The sequence below is a fragment of the Vicugna pacos genome, chromosome 8 (assembly GCF_048564905.1).
Source record: "Vicugna pacos chromosome 8, VicPac4, whole genome shotgun sequence".
NCBI classification, from domain to species: Eukaryota; Metazoa; Chordata; class Mammalia; order Artiodactyla; family Camelidae; genus Vicugna; species Vicugna pacos.
In genome coordinates, this window is record NC_132994.1 from 51757969 (window position 1) to 51778842 (window position 20874).

A 20874-nucleotide genomic window follows, 5' to 3' on the forward strand; every position below is an offset into this window, starting at 1 on the left:
CTGCCCCATGCACATGTAGTTCAGGGGCCAGTCAGAGGTTTAGAAGCATCTATACACAGAATATTGGTCTGTCCCTCTGCCATTTTCGGCAGCCATGATTGCTCTAAACTCTTTCCTCTGGCATTCAAGGCAGTAAAGCTGAGGACCTCTGACTATTAGTTGTCCCATGTGGCACTGACGGGGGTGTTCTTCCCTCATGCTAAAAGCCATAAAAGTGGGGATTCAGCCAATGCCTTCAGGTAGTTTCTAAAAATTTTAGACTTACATTGATTATCTGCAAGAGGGTTAGTCTTGCAGAACCACTGGTAATTCATATTTGTTGTATGTTATTAAACTAATCATCTGTGATGGATTGGGCGGGGAAAAAAAATCTTCATTTAGTCAGACAGCTAGGCAGATAATTTGAGAAGCACTGACTTAAGAGACTTTGTAAAAGTTCCTGTAACAAAGATCCCTGGAATCATCCTGTTTCTACCATTACCTGAACCTGATGGCTCAACAAACCCTTTTATTCTGAGCCAATCAGGAGCTTTCCAGTATATTCACTTTTTTAAAAATGTTGGCCAAAGGTTATTCTGTTGCATGCAAAGAACAACAATTGATACAATATTATCCAAATTTTCTATAATACACATGCTTACTTGTCCTAATACAAAAAAGCAACAGCTGTCATTTACAAAGAGCTCATCTACAACCTGGAGATAGAGAAGGGAAGCTGGCACCAGTGCCAAGTGGCTAAAGTCACATGACATCACCATTTTACTGATAAAGAAAAAGAAGTCATTTGCCACACAGAGTGAGCTGGAATTTGAACTCAGCTCAGCTGGGCCCCACCACTCCAAGATATAAAATCTTTCGAGTGTATGAACTAGTTTAACTTCTGTTCCCAGCTCTGGTCTTTCAGGGAAGCTTTCTGCAGTTCAACTCAAAGATCTTTTCTAGCATTTAATCTGTTCTACATCCCCTTCTTCTTTGATATCTGTCATAGGTTGAATTGTGTTCCCTAAAAATACATATGTTGAAGTCCTAGCCCTAGCACCAAATATCAAGACCTTATCTGGAAATAGTTGTTCTAGATGTAATTAATTAAGATGGGGTTTTACTGGAGTGGGGTGAGTCCCTACTCCACTATAATTGGTATCCTTATAAAAAGGAAAAAATTTGGACACAGGGACAGATATGCACACAGAGAGAACAGCAGATGAAGACTGGAGTTATGTTGTCACATGCCAAGGAATGCCAAGGCACATCAACATTGCTGGCAAACTTCAGAAGCTAAGAGAAAGGTATGGAGCAGATTCCCGCTCACAGCCTAGAACTAACCAACCCTGCAGACACCCTGATTTCAAACTTCTTGCCCTCAGAACTCTGAGACAGTAACTTTGTTGTTTAAGCCACCAGTCTGTTTTTTAATTGGAGTATAGTTTACAATGTTGTCAATTCTGGTGTACAGCATAATGTTTCAGTCATATGTATACATACACATATTCGTTTTCATATTCTTTTTCATTATAGGTTACTACAAGATATTGAATAAAGTCCCCTGTGGTATACAGTAGAAACTTGTTTATCTATTTTATATACAGTTAGCATCTGCAAATCTCAAACTTCTAATTTATCCCTTCCAACCCCCCTTCCCCACCAGTAACCATGTTTGTTTTTCTGTGAGTCTCTTTCTGTTTTGTAAATAAGTTCATTTGTGTCATTTTTTTTTTTTTAGATTCCACATATAAGTGATATCATACGGTTTTTTTTCTTTCTCTTTCAAGCCACCAGTTTATGGTAATTGTTATGGCAACCCCAGCAAACGAATATAACATCTATACTTAGATGATTCAGAAACATACATTTCCACTGCCCTTTTTCTGCATAATACTGCAATATTCCCTTTCTCCATTTATGCAACTTTTTAGCACAGTAAGGGAGAGCCAGTTATATTATTGCCAAATGTGAGATGTAAAGTTATCTTTGAATTCTGTGATTTCCTTCCCACATTTGGGCAATCATCCAAATGGCTGAAGTGCTAGAAGCATGAGCTTTGAAGTCAGCTGGGCTCAAATATCAGCTTCCACATTTAATAGCTGTGTGATCTTGGGCAACTCTCTAAGCCTGGGTTTCCTTCCTTGTGAAAGGGGGCTAATACCACCACTACCATAGAGTCTCAATGATGATCAAGGGAGAAAATATATGATAATACTTGAAGTGCTCAACAAGAATACCAATTATTTTCATTATTGTTTCTAAAACACTTCAAAATTTATTTATTTTTCCTCTGTATTTCAGATGCACATTATGTAAGTATCATATCTGCAGGTGTAAGAGTGACCCTAGCCATTAAGCTCTATTTAGTTTGCCTTCCACTTTTGTCAATATCTAAAATTGAGAGGAGATGAACTAGGAGAATCTATATTACAGAATCCTTAAATCACCAGTGTGCCCTTTAACTTCATCCCCGGGATTAGAACTGGTCATGTAAGTAGGACATCAAAAACAAACAAACAAAACCCACAAAAACTACAAAAAACAAAAAATAAGCTCAGAGAAAAAAATGTGACAATGAATATATATATATGTTCATGTATGACTGAAAAGTTGTGCTCTACCCTGAAATTTGACACAATATTGTAAAATGATTATAAATCAATAAAAAATGTAAAACATAATAACAATAATGAGGTGGATTTATGACTGGAGGGATAGAGGGATGGATAGATGGAAGTATGATAAGCCAAGTCTAGTAAGTTGTTAATGGTAGAATCTTGGTAGAGGATATAGAGTCATGTACTGAATCTTAATTCTTTCAGCTTTGCTATGTGTTTGAAAATTGTCATAATAAAATCTCTTAGTAGTGGTTATCCACAGAGGATGGGATGACAGAAGCTTTAACTAACTCTGTGTTTAAATTTTTTGCAATTATATAATTAAAGAAAAATGAAAATAATTCTTTTTAAAGCTACATGAAACTGTCTTCACCTGTGACATCACCAAACTATTGACTGAATTACTTTTCATGTTTGAAATTTACATTAGGCCATGCTAAAAAAAAAACAAAAAACAAAAAAAAGTAGCTCCAATTCTAAGAAGGGAAGTTTGAAACTGATAGGCATTCGTTAAGGTGAAATATTAAGGCCTATAATACTCGGGGCTACAGAATAAATTATGAGCTCCTAAAAAGACAAAAGCCAAGTCAGTGTTGGATGGTACTACACTGGAAAAATAGCATATGCTTAAAAGTGCTTAATCATTATTCTCCTGTATAAATACGTTGTTTGGCAATGATTATTTTCTCATTTATATTTCCCAAGTCTTTACCAAATTTTGTGCCTCCTCCGTAAGATTTGGAGGGGGGTGAGGTGTGTGGTTAGATCTACTAATATGTTTAGCGTATTAACTTTTATTAACTTTAGATGAAAATTTGCTGAAACACTCATGTTTCAAAAATACAAATGTGTTAAGGTAACTTTCAGCAAAGACAAGGAAGCATCCATGGCTCTGTCCTTATTTTTTTCTTCACTTAAAATAATTTTTTATTTTTATTATTATTTCTTTGAGCCAGTTTCAAATGTTGACTCGAGCCCTAAGTCCTTCTCTTCCCTTTCCACGTTAACCCCACTTAGTACCTCCCCTGTGGCCTTTAGGTTGTCTCATCTTTGGCTCAAAACTTAATCCCACACCACAAACATGAAATTAGCAGGAATAAACATTCTCATGTTTATAAAACTCGGCAGCTTTTTTTTTTTTTAAAGCAAAAGCTCAGTAGTTAAATGAACAAGTAAAGTGAACAACTTTTTAGGATGAGTATGGGTGGAAAGAAGCAGGTTCATCATTTTTAAAATGAAAACTTGAAAGCTAAAAATGAACAATAACAATCTATTAAAATTACAGTTTATCACCCTTCTGGTTAACTCTACCTCACACTCTTGTCACTCACTTTAGTTTTCTTCACAGCAGTCAAAGAATCTAACAGTACCTGTTTTGCTCTTCGCTGTTCACTCTATACGTAGTGCTGGCACCTATCAAACGCTTAATAATTGCTAACTGGCTTGGTGACTTGTCAAGAGAAGTTAAAGCTGAGAAAAAGGACTGTACTGATTACATTCGGCTGTATTTCATGTATGTGAGTTGGAAATGCGGGTAGGGGAAAGGCCAATCGACGTAAAACTCATAATGTTGCTTCCCGGCGAAGTCAGTTAAAACTGACAGTCAGGTTCCACTCCTAGCTCTGCTAGTTCTGGACGGCGAAATTGATGCCGGGTTTTTCAAAGCCTGCATTTTCCTAGACCCTATCCCTCTGTCCACCTGTTGAATCTCCATGTAGGCGGGAGTACGAATTCAGGGAACAACTTAGTGTTTAAACCGAAAAAAACCCCTCCATTTAGAACCAACTACACTAGGAAACCGTAGCCAGCCACCTGGCGGGCGTTCCACTTAACAAAGTCGCCGGGAAAGTGGAATTTGCGAAGTGCTGACAATTAGCGCAAACGTGTTGGCTTTCGTTTCATGAAAAGACATACATACACACCTACGAGGATCACTCACAGAATGACACATTCACGGACACTCAGAGCGAGTTAGAAGCCAAGGGCCTCAGGAAGCCCAATCAGTGGGGTTGACAGCAAGTTACAATTACGGTGTGCGGGCTAAGAGTTAGAAGCCGTTTCTACCCAGCCAGGGGCCGGAGGCCTGAAGCCTGAAGAGACCATGGAGAGAGGAGCGTCTGGCCCTTCTCGCGCTCCGTAGAACGAGCTCTCTGGGCCTCAGCAAGCCACGCCCCAGGCAGGGAGCGGCTGTAGGAGGCTGCCCGCGTTAGTGCCTGTTGCGCGGAGCCAATGACCGGCCGAGCCCCGTCAGAAGAACAGCAGGACCCCTGCCTTAGAACCGCCTCAATCCGGAAACAGAAATTCTCGAAGTCCGGCACTACCAGAGCCAGCTCTTTCGTGGAAGGGAATGCACATGCGCCGGGGGGGGAAGGGTCCTGGGACACCCTTAAATACCGTCTTGCTAGCGTGCTGGTCCTCTTTCCCTGCCGCCGCCGAGTCGCGCGGAGGCGGAGTCTCGGGGTGAGCTAAGGGAAGGGCGGTGGTTTCGGAACGTGGTTCGGCTTTTTTTGGGCTATAGGACTATTTTTGAGTATCTGGGCCTAAACTGAGTCGTTTGGTTAACCAATGTCATTGTTTTTTTTTTGCATTGTAGTGCATTCAAGATTCGGCTCCACCCGTAACCCACCGCCATGGCCGAGGAAGGGTGAGCCCAGGGTCGGGGTCGTGATGCGGGGGGACCGGGTCTGGGCCGCGTGTGGGCCGCGAGTCGGCAGCGCGGGCTCTGGGTCACTCGTGGCGCTCAAAGCGGCGTTTGGCCTACCTCGCCGTTGGCTGCCGAGTCTGAGGTTCCAGATGGCATGCAGGTAGCGTAATGATTGTTTTAATATTTTCTTACGTTTTAGCATTGCTGCTGGAGGTGTAATGGACGTCAATACTGCTCTACAAGAGGTGCTGAAGACCGCCCTCATCCATGATGGCCTAGCACGTGGAATTCGCGAAGCTGCCAAAGCCTTAGACAAGTACGTGTATCAGTCTCAATACTGTGGGGTGTTGGAACCGGAACAAAACTGCAGCCAAGGGAAGAATGCGTGAAGTTCATGATGTTAGCACAAAAGTTCTGAATGACATCCGTTCTACAGGAAACCTAGGAAAAGGTATCAACTAAGATCTCTAGTGGCCCACTTTAAGTGTGTGTTTGGAATGGGGTTGAGTACTTAAAAGTACAACTACAGTGTTTGAATGATGACTTAAATTGTCGGATACCCCTTCACTCCTTTTATGAGTGAAAGCTAACAGTCTGACAAACCTGTAGGTTGTGGGTGGGGCTGATTTCATGTTATCCAGAGAACAGATAGGAACCTTCATTTAACATTTTCCAATTTTGAGTTTTTATGTTAATGAGATTTCAAGCTAATGTTTATTGCAGGAGCATTTGGGCTTTTACATGAACTTCGTGTATTTACAGTAGCTGTGAAGATGAATGTGAAAGTAGGATAGTTGGAAATTTATTCGGTTTGGTTTTTGGGCTAGTTACATAGGCAGAGCAACTGCTGTGAACTATTTGAGCTGAATTTAAGTGCCCTTTAAGGGTTACTGAGCCAGGTGAATTTAAGTCAGTTCAATTCCCTTTGGCGTGGACTGGCCAGTTTGATCCAGTGGAAACAGCACTCCTTGTTGGAAGGTACCTGGCACGAATTTTTTGCACTATTTGTACCTTGAAAATACTGCATGGTAGTAAATGTCTGAGACAGTAATGGGGAACGAATTGATGAACTAGCTCCTACGTATAAACTTGGTATTTTCAGGAGTTTCAATAGGTGAATTAAATATACAGCCTGTGGCAGCTGCAACAGACTGAAAATGGGTGTGCTGCTTGCGTTTTGGCCAGTGTAGAGATGACTTACAAAGTGCGGAGTGATGGATTTAGACCTGAATTTCAGCTTCTCTTGTTTGATTTGCATTTCAGGCGCCAAGCCCATCTTTGTGTGCTTGCATCCAACTGTGATGAGCCTATGTATGTCAAGTTGGTGGAAGCTCTTTGTGCTGAGCACCAAATCAACCTGATCAAGGTAAGTAATCCATCTAATTTGGTTTACCTGAACTGTTTCGATATCTTAGCTTAATGACAATTGGGCCAGTTAGGGTCGTGTGTCCAGCTTTCTGTGGGTGTGAAAAATACCACAGACTGGGCATTATGGGCCATGCTAAAGCTACAGCAGCATTTTATTGAACATTTTCTTTATAGAACGAAACTTAGGTAGAGTGCTGACAGGTGGGCTTGGTGCTGTACATGATGACAACTGGCTCCCTCTACTGAACTGCTGTGAGGAAACTGCCATGTCACCCTATCTGATTACAGCTGCCTTTCATTTAATGTATTGTCCGTAGCACAACTGCCTACTAGTGTGGTGATGTGTTTTTTTTTTTTATTCCTTCCGATAGGTTGATGACAACAAGAAGCTAGGGGAATGGGTAGGCCTCTGTAAAATTGACAGAGAGGGAAAACCCCGTAAAGTGGTTGGTTGCAGCTGTGTGGTTGTTAAGGTAAGTCAGTATTTGTGTGGGGTGAAGGTTGTGCTGGATGACCATGCTTAACTCCGTAATGCATTTAGGTAGTAACATAAGTCAGGAACACCTTAAAAGCAAAACGTGTGATTCTCGACAGATCTAGAAAGTTTTCGTACAGAAAAGGGAAATGAGCCGTAATTAAGCCAGCCAAAGAATCTGCTTACCTGAATGTGTTTCTGCAGAAATTTAGAAAATGCTGGCAATAGGAAAGCCATGTTACGAGCCTTAAAGACATTGAGGTCATTAAGGTCCCTGAAAATGGCTACAAGGTATTTTAATGATGAGAAGCATTTTCATGAGACATGTGCTAGGTTTTTTTTTTTTAAAGCTTCACTCTAACTAGAGCTAACAATTTAGTGGAGTTTCTAAATTAGTAAAATCGCATATGATTTTTTTTAGGACTATGGCAAAGAGTCTCAGGCCAAGGATGTCATCGAGGAATACTTCAAATGCAAGAAATGATCAAATAAAAAAACTGGGCTCTTGTTTCTCATTTCTGTTCTTTGGGGGGAGGGCAGTAACATAAGGTCCCTGTTAACGAAGGACAAAAGATAAAAAATCATGGACGTGTGCTGTTCGTCTCCTGGTTTCTGAATGAAAGCCTGTTATCCCAACCTGTTACTTGAGTGTTGGCAGTTAGGACAGCCTAGGCGAACGTAGGCTTAACAGTAATATGCTGGCAACAGCCAGGGGTTCTTTCTTGGGTGAGGATGTTCATCGGTATGGCTGGGTCAGCCTAGAAACTGGAGAAATGAGTTGAGGCTAGTCAAGTGGGTGTCAGTAATTTAGAACTCTGTTCCCACAGCAGTCAATCTAAGTCAAAGGTGAGCGGATTAGATTTAGGCTGTGGGACTCAAGAAGGTAGGTACATGATGTTGGGAGTGCTTATGCACATGCCCATTAGGAAAGGTCACGGTGTCTTGACTTCATTTACCTAAATGTTAGACACAGAAGCACGATATGCTTCCAAGACTAGTGTGCTCAAGTCCATGAGAATCTTAGCAGGGAGGAGAGTAATAATGACCCATTTGTTTCAAGCTTGAATCAAGTTGGGTTTGTTGGTATGAGTATGAAGTGTTGAGCCTGCTAGTACTGATGGAAGTCTTTAACTTGGAATCTGGTAAATTGCTAACCAGAGTCCTTTTAATTTCTCCTAGTTTTCCAGTCTTTTTATGTAGCTTCAGGGCACATGTGAAGCTTGAACTTGAGCCAGGTCTGGTTTTAAATATTTGTATGGAGTGTATGCATCTTGGGAATTTGCAAGTTTAAGTCCTCCAAGATGTGTGACATCTTAATGTCACTAAGGTTTGATTGTCAGCGTGGTGTATTACACACTGGAGTGAATGCCTCCTGTAAACTCTAGAGCTAGCCTTACAAAACAAGTCCATCTAGGGGTAACCTGTTGCCATTAAATGTCAACCTAAGCTATTTGGCTTTTATAAAGAAAATGATTTTGATTCTAGTTTCCCAGTATCAGCATCTAAAAATTGTAAGTCATTCTGTATTTGGTGTTGCTTGAACTGTTAATGCAGTAGAAAAAACCGTATATATTTTAAATTACCTGAAGTTTTTATGTTTATGGGAAATTACTTAATTGAGGCTAGGGAAAATGGCAGTTTAATTACAGCAAAATATATGCATTTCCATATATTAACTCACTGGTCCCTTTTTGAGATGAGTGTTGGGAAAATTTTGTGAAGCTATTCTGTAACCTAAATATTCTGACATGGAATTTGACTAGTGTTGGTTTTTTGACATTTCCTTATTTGCTATCACCTGAGCTACAAAATACAAGAATTTTCTACCTTTGACCCTATCTTAACAGTAAGTACGCAACTGTTCATTGATGAAATCATACTGCTCAACCGTCTCCATCCTTAACACTTTCTGTTGATGTTTTTCTGGCTTCTGTCCTGGAATGTTAATACCAGTACTTTGTGGTCAAACAGTGGCTCTACTCCTTTTGACCTCTTGCTTAACTTTTAGAAAAGGTATATCTGATCTATACTTGTGACTTGCCACACACTCCCTCAGGCCCTCATTTCTCCCTCTTCCCACCCTTTGCATTATAACAGTTCCAGAGTTCAGGCTGTAGTCCTATGTATTAATCTTGAGGCCTGCCTGGGACATTCTTCTACTTCAGTCCTTTTTGTCCTTTGTCTTTGATCAGCTGTAGACCATGATGTGTGCTACACAGCACCCCATGAAAAACACTTAACCTCTCTGGTGTGTTGCATCTCAGGCAATTTTATTACTTTCCCCTTAAAGTCATGTTTTTGGTGAGAGGAAGGGGAAGGGCTGTTGAGCAGTTAAGTGTGTACCAGGCTCTGCACCAAGTGATTACTTACATCTTTGTGTTACTTTTTACCAGTTTCCCCAGCCAGAGCCTTCTGGCATCTTGTGCTCCTATCTTGTTTTTTACCTTGTTTTGCAGCCCATAGACTCCAGGTTGCACTGGCCTCCCAAACTGACTTCCTGCAGTGAGCCCACTACTCACTTTAGTTTTTCATCCATGCTGCTCAGTTGCAAGTGAAGTGTTGGTGAGCTTTCCTCCACAACGTTAGGTGGTTCTGCTGCTACCTGAAGTGCCTTTTCTCTATCTGGCAATCATCAAAACCCAGATCAGAGAAACGTAAGTTTAGCCTTACAGTTATGTCTTGCCTATATAGTTTGAGGGAGCCCATCCATGCTAAAGTGCCAGGGCAGAAGCAGGCATCCTCATTTTTACTGAGGAAGATAGGCCATCCTTCATGTGCCTAGAACATAACCTAAGCCAAGCATTTGATACTGTTATGCTCACGTGGGCAATGAGACTCGTGCATCCATGTAAACTTTGCTGCAAGAAAACCTAGCCAAATCCATTTTATTTCTGTTCTTAACTCTAAAATTTTTTGCCTGGACCTGACATTACTAAATTTTTATTACATGTATTTTTTGTAAGCCAGTTTAAAAAAGTGAATCCATAGAAAAATTGTAAAAAGGCTGTGGTAAGTTGGTATCAATTAAAAACTAGGAATTGACCCTTTTATCTAACCTGCTTTCTCTAGTCAAGGGGGCAAGCCGGCAGAGGGTGGTATTTGTTCTGCTGATAGAACTTTAACCAGAGGCAATGAAGTAGGAAAGGTCTGGCTTTGGAGAGGAAGGGCAAAGAAGGAATCAGTGGAAGCGGGTATCAGAAGTTGATAGTTCAGAAAGTTTTTCTGCCCAGCCTAAACATCTCTAACTGGATTATTGAGGCAATGAAACCATTATATGGGCAGAGGTGTTACAAGCCCTAGACAAATGTGGGAACATCTGTTAGTCTGACTGAAGGTATTCAGAGCTTGCTTGTGCTTAGAATATTCTTTAAGCCCAACTCTATAGGTATCTAAAAAAATTCAAGCTTTAAATGGAGCCGGAATTTTCTTTTTAGATGAATATACAGAGTTGGGCTTAATATGTTGAGCACAAGCAAGCTTTGAGTGCCTCTTCCTGCACTCTACCCACAGAGGAGGAAGGAGGGGAAGTGAGATCACAGCCTTGACCTCTCCAGGCTGAGGATGGGGCATTGCCTTCCCAGCTGAGCTCCTCAGAAAGCCCGATCCACAAGGCAGCAGTTTTAGTAGCAGTAATTTCTGGCAAGAAAATGGAGGCATTGTGGTTGGGCTATAGAGATGCCCAGGAGAGGCCACCAGGCTTTCCCAGCCTCCCAGAGATCCTGTTGGGTGACATCTGATTGATTGCTGGGGGCCGGGGGCAGAAGGGTGGTTGTGGTCAAAACTGATGATTGATCTTAGAGAGTGATCAGATATTAGGACTTGGGCAACGTAAATATTAACACATTAGTGTTCAGAAGGACTGGTGGTACCTGTGCTCCTCAGGCAAAGTTAAAGACTTTCAAACATGGTTTGCCCTTCAAATAGCATAAGCATAAATTATTTAAAACTGCTCTATCACAAGTGAAATGCTTCAGCCAGCTTTCTAATCTAAACCCTACAGAGCAAAGTCCCAGTATGCTGATGAAAGTTGCGGCACAATCTGGCTTTTGCTTGGAAGAGCTTAGAAATGAGGGTGATGGGTGACCCCTAAGGCTTCTTGAGACCTAAAGAGGCAATTTTCTAAGTTCTCTTCTAGTTTGTATGAACATCTCTTAAAAAAGTGTCTTGGGTTGTTTTGTTTCATATTCACTGACCATCTTCACATTCCTAATTTGATTTCAGTAGCAAGTTGGCTTTGGGAAAGGAATGAACCAGAGGAGAGACAGAAGTGCTCTTTATAGGAAGAAGGTGAATCTCAAGTTTTCTCTTTATGAAATAATCTGAATTGTGAAACATGAAAGTGGGGGGACCCTGGTGGGATCCTGTGTGCCAACCCGGGGAGATTCTGTTAACCTTGCATTTCTGATGATAAAATGGGGGAGAAAAGTCTTAAAGCAATTCAGAACAACGTCCGTTAAAAGAACTCATTTATTGGCCAGTTACAAATGGAAGAATGGTTATAGCTGTAAGTATATTTACCACAGAGCTAGACTTTAGTTGGTTGAAGGAGGGGAATGATTAAAATGTGATACTCTGCATAATGGGATCTTATGGTGCCATAAAAGTGGACAGCATGGAAAATATTAGTATATTTTTAAAGCAATATTCAAAATATGTACCCTAAGACCACATTTTGTAAGACAAAAATGAAATGAACATAAGGGTGCATTCCTGCAGAGAAGAGAAGTTGGAAGGACATACATCAAGGTTTTAATGGTGGTTTCCAGGAAGGTGAGTATTCTGGTTTTCCTTTTGCTTACTTGTTTTTCTTTTTTCAGTAATGTATTGCTTCTGTAGTAAAGAAATGAAATAATGGTACAGGACATCCTTAGGGTTGATTTTAAGTAACAATATAAAGTCTAAAAATTTTTGTTTTGTGCATAAGTTAATTTCTTTCCTTGCCTAGTAAAATAGCACTTGGAATAAAACAGAATAGCTTAAAAAGAGTGAATTCAGATCTAGCCAGCAGAGGGCAGTAAGAAGCTAGTGTCAGAGGGACCCATCAGTGGAAAATAAGCCAAGATTAGCGCTGACTACGGCAGGCTCCCCTTGGGAAAAGTTTCTTCTCCCATTCCTTGAAGATTGTTGGGCTTCAGTTTACTACTTCTGGTTGCATTTACTTTTTGCCTGGATAATGCAGAATCTACACCCCCTAGCTGGTGAGGTCATTTCACCATGTGCTTTGGGAGTTTGTCCATAGAGATGACTATAATTTTATATGCAACTAAGAAATTGAAACTCTGCAACATACTCCTAGGGAGAAGGTTTAGCTCTGATAGTGGATTGTATGGGTTTTTTTTAGGCCCTTTCCCTTCTACTGTATTGAGAATTTGTCTGGAGCTACCTAAAGACCAAAAAGTTTCAGAGTGGGCCCATTCTGGAAAATGGGCATAATTTGTTGAGTACCAAGGCAACAGCCATGCTTTGGAGATTTAAAACAGTGCTGCTCTCTGGAGACACTGACTTTGTTCTGTCCTGTACTGTATCTCCGGGACCTAGAATAGTGCTTGGTGTGGTTGGCACTCACGTGTTTTCTGTTGGATGAATAGATTTGAGCTGCCTGTTTGTTAGCTGATTTGTGGGTTTTCTTCTCAGGCTTAAACTCCCCAGCCTCTTTGACACTTTAATTTCTCATATTCCTTTTCTTCTGGCAATAAAAGTGAATCTCTCAAGCTGGGCCTCTGGTAGACAAGAATAGTGCCAAGCTGTCTCCACTTCCCTTCCCTCCAGCTCCACTCTTGGGAGCAGGGCAGAGAAACATATCCTGTCACAATATGGGGCACATAGCTCTAAGAGTCTGAAAAAATAATTTTAAAAGCCATTATGAGATCTGGAGACAGTAAAAAGCATATGAATTCAGGGGAACTATTTTTACACTGCGGTAATTTCTTTTTTGAAGCTTATTTATTGAGACACATGCCAACAGCACAGTATTGTATGAGTGATGTGAATTAAACCTTACACAAATGTGGTATTTGTCTTTTTATTTTTCCTTCTTTCAACTCAACTGCCCCCCAACTAAAATTTACAAACAGATGTAAAAATCCTGTTTGTACCTGATTGGCTTGTTAGAAAAATATGGGGTAACAGGCCTGTGATATTTCCCAGTGCTGCCACCGGGTTAAAAGGAGCAAAATGCACATAAAAAACTAAATATGAGATCCGTAAAGGGAAAATAAAATATTAACATACAAAATGCTGCAAATTAAAAACCCTGTCTTTTTAGATTTGATGTTCAGCTACATTTAGTGAGTTGCAGGGGTCAGCAGATGTTTTGCTAAAGGGGGGTGTGTTGTGTCCTGTTGGGAGGTGGTGCTTACCCATACGTGGATAATAAAGTGATGTAATTATGCCATTATTTCAGGAGGGCGCACATGTACAATTTTTAAAAAGAAATAAAACCTCTACCCACACGCACAAGCTGCTTTGTGAAATAGTTATTCAGCTCCAAATTTCTGTCATGTAAAGAGTGTAGAAATTTTACTCTCAAGTAAACATGAAAATGATAATGTGAATGATGTAAATGTGAAAAAGCAAAGTTCAGAGCCCTGTGTGGAAGGAACAGTGTAGTTTTTTAGATTTTTAAATCCCTGTGATCAAAGCATAAAAATTAGGCTCCTTATAACCCTTACTGGTGCCGAATGTTGTCCAGTGGAGTGAGGCTCATTCAGAGCATTCCTGGTTGTGCTGCTGCCATCTGGAGTCCTGGGGAATAGGTCACAGGGCAGAAGGAGGTCTAGCCAACAATCGGTCACAGTTGGAAACTTTCCTTTTGGGTGGTAGTTAAAGCAGCTAAGAAATGAGGTGGTCTTCAAAGAAACTGTTTCGATAAAAGCGCTGAGTGCATTTCTACTGTCAGCAGTAGAACAGCAGGCAGCAACAGTTTCTTTAATGAAGCAGAAACCTGCCTGTCCAGTGAGTCCCAGGACCCTCCAGCTTCATGACCATTTACAAGTAAGAGGGCAGCCTATTTATGGCAAATTAAAGTATGTTTTAAAAGCAAGCAGTATTTCTGAAGGATTGGGGAGAGAAGAAGAGAAAGACGTGAGGGGAACAGGGGAGGAGATGAAGGAGGAAGAGAGGGGAGGGCGAGAAATGACATTTAAGTTATTGTAAACTAGTACAAAGGATTGATTTATTTACTCCACACATTTTCTTCAGTTAAAAAAAAATCAACACCTTTGATTTTGGAAGGTCAGCATTCACTTAAATATTACAGTTCATCAGTTGAAAACAAGTATAAGTGAGTTGAATATTAGTTGACCAGTTCTACTTTCATTGCATCGGGTAGAACCCCGGTAGTTGTTTTGCCTGGTGAGTCTCAACTGAAATGGTCTTTTACTCAAGAGAAAGTGCTCACAGTCACTGCCAGTCCCCAGGCTTGTGCTTGTGTATTGAGATTTTTTTTTTCTTAAAGCAGCAAAATATTTTATCCTTCCCATACAGTTTAACTTTACCTATCTAGTAAGGCATTCAAATTTGGAAATTAACAACCAGTTTGGATAAGAGATGCAAACTTTTGTTTGAGGGAAAAATACATTTAGTAGCATTTATATTGCCATATCTAAACTGGAAAATAACCAACATAGAATCTTCCCAACATAGAAACAACATGTATCAAAAACAAAACTCCTGTGTCGAGTTGAGTGGAAGAACATGTAAACTGTTCCTTTAACTCTATAATTCTGATTGCTTGATTTTAGCTTTTACTTTGATCATGAGAGTTAAACAATTGTGCAAAGGAATAATAGACATTTTTCTTTTGTATTAACATTTTGTTATCCTAGGCAGTTCCCAGACTGCTTCATGTTTGACTTTAGTCCTTTGAGGAGGGTCTACCAGGGAGAGGTGGGTTCTTATGCAATTCTGGGTTTTATTTAAGACTCATCATTTACTGTAAAAAAATTATATTTCTGTGATACTTATCACTATTACCTCTCAAAGGTAGCTTATTGCTAAATGATACACAGTTTAGGGAGTTGAACTATTACAGTCTTCTACATAGTGACACAAGTGATACTCTTTAGTACTGTCACCTAAAGTCATCATCAGTGGCAATTGTGGTAAATTATTTTCTGGAGTCGGTATCTACCTTGTCTCTTTTATCATTACCGGTTGTGTTATTTTCTAGAAGTAACTATGTGGGCTGACCAAAGTGGCCTTGCTGCTTTCTTCCTGTCCTGGAGAAGATGCTGTCTCTTACCTGGGTTGAACTGGGCTGGGAGTTTAGGCCTGATGTGACAGGAGGCTCCCTTTGCAGACTCTACTTGCAGTTAGAATCTGAATTTTTCAGATGGAAGGACCTAAAAAATGATCTTATTTGATTCCCTCATTTTCCAGCTGAAAGACAGAGCCCCCCAATCCCAGGATATGCTCCAAGAAGCCTTTGGACTCGTGGGTAAACCGATTATAGGATTTGTCATTTTGTTAAGAAGCAAAATATTCTGTATTTAATATTTGTGGAAGGAATACACTTTGTAAGTTGTATTGGCAAAGAATATCAGGGGTAAGGACAGCAGACACACTGTGAGTGCAGAAACACTGAAGTGCCTGAGAAATAAGCTGTCAGGGACAATTCATTGGCTTCCGCAGGAGGCATGTATAGATGTGGAAGAATGTTTATACAAAGCCAAAGTGGACAAGCTTCATCTCCCACAGGCCACCATTTGCAGTGCTGTGCACTTCGAGTTTGTGTAGTGTTTTCCTGATCTGCACTTGTTCCATTTAATCCAGGCCACCAGCAGTGATGCAGAAAGGTGAGGTATCCAGAACTAAGGCTCTACAACAGAAAGCTTGTTGGGTCCCCAGTACACAGGAGAAACTGCCTAATCCAAGGACATGCCTGTAAAGAGAAGGGAAGACAAGGGGAGTCATTTGTCCAGAAGGAGTGATTTGAAGATAACCTGTCTCAAAGTGAATAATGAGGATGTATTTTACAAAAGATTGCAGCTAGCTCTTTGCCTTGCCATTAAATAAAGTGAATAAATTAGTCTTAATTTTCAGAAGCAGTTGTAAATCCCTTTAAAGAGGCTGGCTGTAGTTGGTTGGAAGGGGAATTGGATTTTTAAAAAATAATCTGGATTAGGTACCCATTCTTCTGAGACACTGGGCAGAATATTGCTAATGTTTGCAGAGAAGAAACTGCTTCTTAAGGACCTCTTTAAGATGAATGAGCATAAGATATGGTTTCTCAGCCTAGACTCAAATACAGTTCCTATCCTTAAAAATCTGGGCGGAAAATTGCATTAACACACCAGTGTAATAACAAAAAATTGATTTATAGGATTAAAAAGAGCAAAGAGAAAACTTTTTCTGAGATATAGAACTCTGGTGGATATGATTTTCAGATTCTGAAATTTAGAAATGAAAAGAAATTTTGAAGTTACCTTATTTTCTTACATCTGTTCTTCAGTAAAATTTCAAAGTAAAACTAATTTCTGTTGTTAGCTTTTGTCTTCCACTTACTTCCCTGTGAGTGTTTCAAAATTTGGATTCATTGGAGAACAATTTCCTGAGATACTTTAGACAAAATTAAAATGCAGTATATGATTGCTACTTTTAGTCTTTTAAAATGTTTTATTTAATAGTTTACATTGTACAAAACAGATCATTAAAATTTAGGTAATATGAAAACAATACTCAGAAAAATCAGAACTACCTACCAATTTAAAAACTTCTCTAAAATAGCTTCACTCTAAAACATTGAATTTAAAATTATTATGGCATTGCCATATTGAATAAAATTGGCTTTAAACTACTGGCTAAAAGCATTTTATAAAAGTGCTAACAGTCTCTGGCTCATGGTTTTATCCAATTCCGCTTCTTTGATTCCCCTTTGAGGGTCATTTGGTTACATTCTGTGCAGTGAACAGGAGGTGGCAGCATGACTTCAGCTGCTGGAAAAGAAGTGCAAATGAACCCCTTCTGAAGAGAGAAGGTTGGGAGCTGGGGAAGAGCAGAGTTACAGCAGCAGGTGCTACAGTGTGTCTATCAAGCAGGATACACAGGAAACAAATGTGAAATAAAACTGTTTAATGCCTCTGAATGCTGCAGAATTTTACGCACATTTTCCAGAGTAATAGCCCCTTCCCTTGTAAAAACGAAATGGGTCAGATGTTGAGATTTTTATGGGATTTAGAGAGCTGTACATGCCTGACAAAGAACTTGGCTCTACAGCCGTGGGATTTCTAATCTCTATTTTTTTATGGAATAGTAATCTAAGTACACTGGACACTCATCTTCCTTATTTCTTCTCAAATTCCTAAGCTGATATTAAGAATAATGAATAAAGAACTCGGATTTCAGGTCAATAAAAATACATGTATGCACCTGAACTACTACTGCCTGTTTTGTTGCAATGTCAGTGCAGGGGAGAGAAGATTAAGTCAGTAAATCCACAGACTTGGTAAATCAAGGTCTTAAAACCTCAGCTTATATTTAGCATGCAATTTGGTAACTTTCCTTGAGGAGGCAGCTTCCAGGGAATAGAAATCTGTAATACGCAACCTGGATGCATTTTGCTGAAATACGTTATATCTCTACGTATCTATCTGTCTATCCCTATCTGTCTGTCTGTCTGTCTATCTATCCATCTAATCTGTAAATAAATGTACATATGTGTGTAAAGAACTTGTATTATTCTTAGCTTCCTTCAGGAAATTTAACGAGCTACCTGGAGAAGCAACATGTATTGGCTTTAATAAAAAAAGAGAAGTAAATGAAGGCCTAAATAAAAAAGTTTTCTTGCTACCTATGTTAGGTCTTTACCCTAGTTAAGAAAGAAAAGATTCAGAGGATTACTTTAAATTGATGAGTTGCATCCAGCCTCCACTTTCATTTAAAAATTCTGTATTCTTTGAAGTCTTGTTTAGGAGATACTTCCCAAAACCTTACCTTGAAAATATGGATTTCTGTTGCTCATTTTTGTTAACCTTTGAGCTTTAATTTCCTCATACCTGCATGTAATCTTCCTTGGGCAATGCTTGCTTTTTCTTCTTTCCTGTTTTGAGAAAGCAACCCTTCCATAATGGCATAAATTTGACTTGTGTGTACTAAACAGAACATTTTATTAATATGCTAACTCTTTTTTCCATTAAAAGCCTGGGTTAACAAATACATAAATACTGCATTTATGGGTTCACCAGAGACCCAAAGGTGAGCATGAAATTTAGTCTACCGCTTGGCAGGGTTACTATATCAGAAATAATGACTTGAGTGTGAGCTTGAATAAATGAAAACCATAGACATTTAATCATAATGCAGTCAGAGGTTTATCCTGGCCTCCATAAATAGTAGGGAGGGAATATCTGATCTTAAGATGCATTTTACCTTTATCAGTAGTCTGGGCCTCGTCATTAAATAATTGTGAACAAAGACACTGGTACTAATTTTCATCCCTTTTGACATACTGAGGACTTTCAAATGGATTTGACAGATTTTTAGTGTGTTTGTAGGGCCAGCCACTAGACAGAATTGGTTAGTACAGGTTGGTATGGTATCCATACCAATCCACTTGAAAAGTCGTAACTCAGAAAGGGGAATGCAATTGTGTGTACATACACCATATATATTGTGGTGGTGGTTCAGCCCGCACTGGTTTTATAGTCAGAGGGGCTTGGATGTGAATCCTGGCTTTGCTGGTTAGGGATTGTGAGACCCTAGAGAAGTCATTTAGCTTATTTAAACACTAATTCTTTTTCTCTAAAATAGGAGTACTAATACTGTCTTCTACTTTTTTTGGTTTTTGTGAAGATTAACTGAGATGTGTGAAGTGCTTAGCCCAGTGTCCAGAGCATCAATGATAATAGTTATGATGGTGATATGGAATTATCACAGCATACTTAAATTGCAAATTTTCTTTTTTTCCTTGCAAATCCCTAGCCTACATAAAGATAGCTTTAAGATCTGTTAAAAATTCAGATATCCCCTAAGGAATAGGTTTTAACTTTTCGTTACACAGTGCTTGAGACAATATATTTGTGTAACCTTCTCAGAAAAGTTTTATAAATAGCTTTCATAGGCCATGGACTTTATTAGAGTCCCAGTCCTAAGGGATTCATAGAAGCTGGTCTAAAGATTATTTAGAAAGACTACAGAAAACTGTTCTGCCCAGTGGGAGTTTATGTCTGTTCAGACTCCTGTTCTTGACTTCAGCTCTCCACTGTGGCTTTGTGCCTCCACAGATAGCATGCATGTTAATTTAAGAACAAAATTTCCCAACCATGACCTCCGTTTTTGCACAGTACTTAACATACTGAATGCTTAACACAATGTATTACTTTTATTTCTGTAGAATTTTGTTGTTATCCTAGAAACAAAATGAGCTTAATTATTTTGAAAATCTAGGTCTTCTGCCTTGAAAGCTCTGATTTCGGACCCTTTGTGCTTTCTTTCAATTACAATTTGGGTCTCTGAGCAATCAGTTCAGATAATCATTCTTCTTTCCTTGCCCTTTCTTGCCTCTTCTGGTTGCCCATTTGCACTGCCCACACTAGCTTGTAAGATTGCATACTTGAGTACGAGTTTCTTGAAGGTAGGAACTGCTCTTCTTATATGCTTTCCCCAATGCCTAATGTGATGTTTTGTTCAAAAGGTGCTTAAAAAATGAGAATGTGAATATGAACTGTGGCCGTATTTTGTGTATCAGGAGTACAAGCGTTGCCAAATATGACTGGCCTAGGATGGAGGCTGTTCACTCTGGAAAGATGACAACTGAATATATGACAGGGATTGTATATGGTACAGATTGAACAAACAGCCTTCTATTATAATTTAGGCTAATCTAGGTAAGAGTTAAATAAAACAGAAAGCTACTTTATCTGTTGAGTAGATAACATTACTCCAAGGAGTGATAGGAACTGAAAAGAGTACGTTTGGGTAAGTGTCGAGGCAAGATGTAGAAGGAGTAGGTAAGGGAAGCCACATGTTTTAAGAAATCTCTGAACTTTAAAGCTAAAGTGAGCTGCCACCATCTTGGCATCTCTGCCAAGACTGCATCATCCCATTAGACTGGCAAGGCCCTGGCTTTGACAGTAGGGAATTTCTTTAACCTTCAGGAGTCGAAAAGAATGGAATGTATCAGTTTTAACTTTATAATTATTTTGTCCTTTTCTGGAGCATCCTCCATCATCCTCATCTAGCAAAACCCCAACCCTGGTTAGTACAGTGCTTCTCCTTGTGCATTCCAACACCCACATAGCTAAACACCATTGCAGAAAAGCAAACAAACCAAGCCAACTGGTCTCATGTTGAATATATAAGGACATAGGTAGAAGATTAGAAATCGTAAGGGCAACTTGGTGTTTCTTTCTGATGGTTTCTATTTTCTCTCATTGAAATGAGAAAGCAAGGTAACCAGTCGGAATCAGTGTAAAGGGAGGAAGTGATGAAATTTGAGGTGAGAGAAAAGTGACAGAGTTAATAGTCAAAGCATGTGATCCCACATCCCCTTTAGAAACTGTCCTCATTTCTCATTTATCATTTACAGCAAAACTCCCCACAGGAGTTGTCTATACTCCCCGTCTTCAATTGTGCTTCCAGTTCATCTTGAAACCACTCCAATCAGGTATTTACTCAAAATTCCTCTGAAACTTCTCTTGTTAAGGACACTGGTGAATTACAGATTGTTAAAGTTAATGGTCAATTTTCAGTCTTTAACTTTCTTGACTTGTCAGCAGCATTTGACAGTTGGTCACTCCCTCCTCTCTGAAGTACTTTCTTGTCTTCTGTTTTTTGCTATTTCATTGGCT

General features: G+C 39.7%; 2 protein-coding genes and 3 non-coding genes across 11 annotated transcripts in view; 4 read left to right on the top strand and 1 right to left on the bottom strand.

Moving 5' to 3' along the window:
- Positions 1–4717, bottom strand: part of SLC18B1 (solute carrier family 18 member B1) — a 34495-nt gene extending 29778 nt beyond the window's left edge. For 5 of the 7 annotated variants that reach the window (XM_031680045.2, XM_072965887.1, XM_072965891.1 and 2 more), the window contains exon 1: positions 4523–4717. Coding sequence is in view for 2 of the 7 variants with exons in the window: in XM_072965887.1 (XP_072821988.1) it covers positions 4523–4551 (29 nt within the window). In the remaining 5 variants the exon portion in view is untranslated. The remainder of the gene's footprint in view (positions 1–4522) is intronic. The other 2 variants (XM_031680044.2, XM_072965890.1) reach the window with 1 other exon arrangement.
- A 202-nt stretch (positions 4718–4919) lies between these two features.
- On the top strand, positions 4920–7597 carry RPS12 (ribosomal protein S12). The gene is made up of 6 exons (XM_006200069.4): positions 4920–5060; positions 5194–5244; positions 5444–5560; positions 6508–6610; positions 6984–7085; positions 7509–7597. Exons 2-6 carry the CDS (start codon positions 5231–5233, stop codon positions 7569–7571), a joined length of 399 nt encoding a protein of 132 aa, XP_006200131.1. The 5' UTR covers positions 4920–5060; positions 5194–5230; the 3' UTR covers positions 7572–7597.
- Positions 5775–5847, top strand: LOC116281689 (small nucleolar RNA SNORD101). The gene has a single exon (XR_004191146.1). It is a non-coding gene; the product is annotated as a small nucleolar RNA SNORD101 (small nucleolar RNA).
- LOC116281697 (small nucleolar RNA SNORD100) lies at positions 6825–6901 on the top strand. The gene has a single exon (XR_004191153.1). It is a non-coding gene; the product is annotated as a small nucleolar RNA SNORD100 (small nucleolar RNA).
- LOC116281696 (small nucleolar RNA SNORA33) lies at positions 7250–7379 on the top strand. Its single transcript, XR_004191152.1, has one exon. It is a non-coding gene; the product is annotated as a small nucleolar RNA SNORA33 (small nucleolar RNA).
- Positions 7598–20874: the final 13277 nt, after the last annotated feature.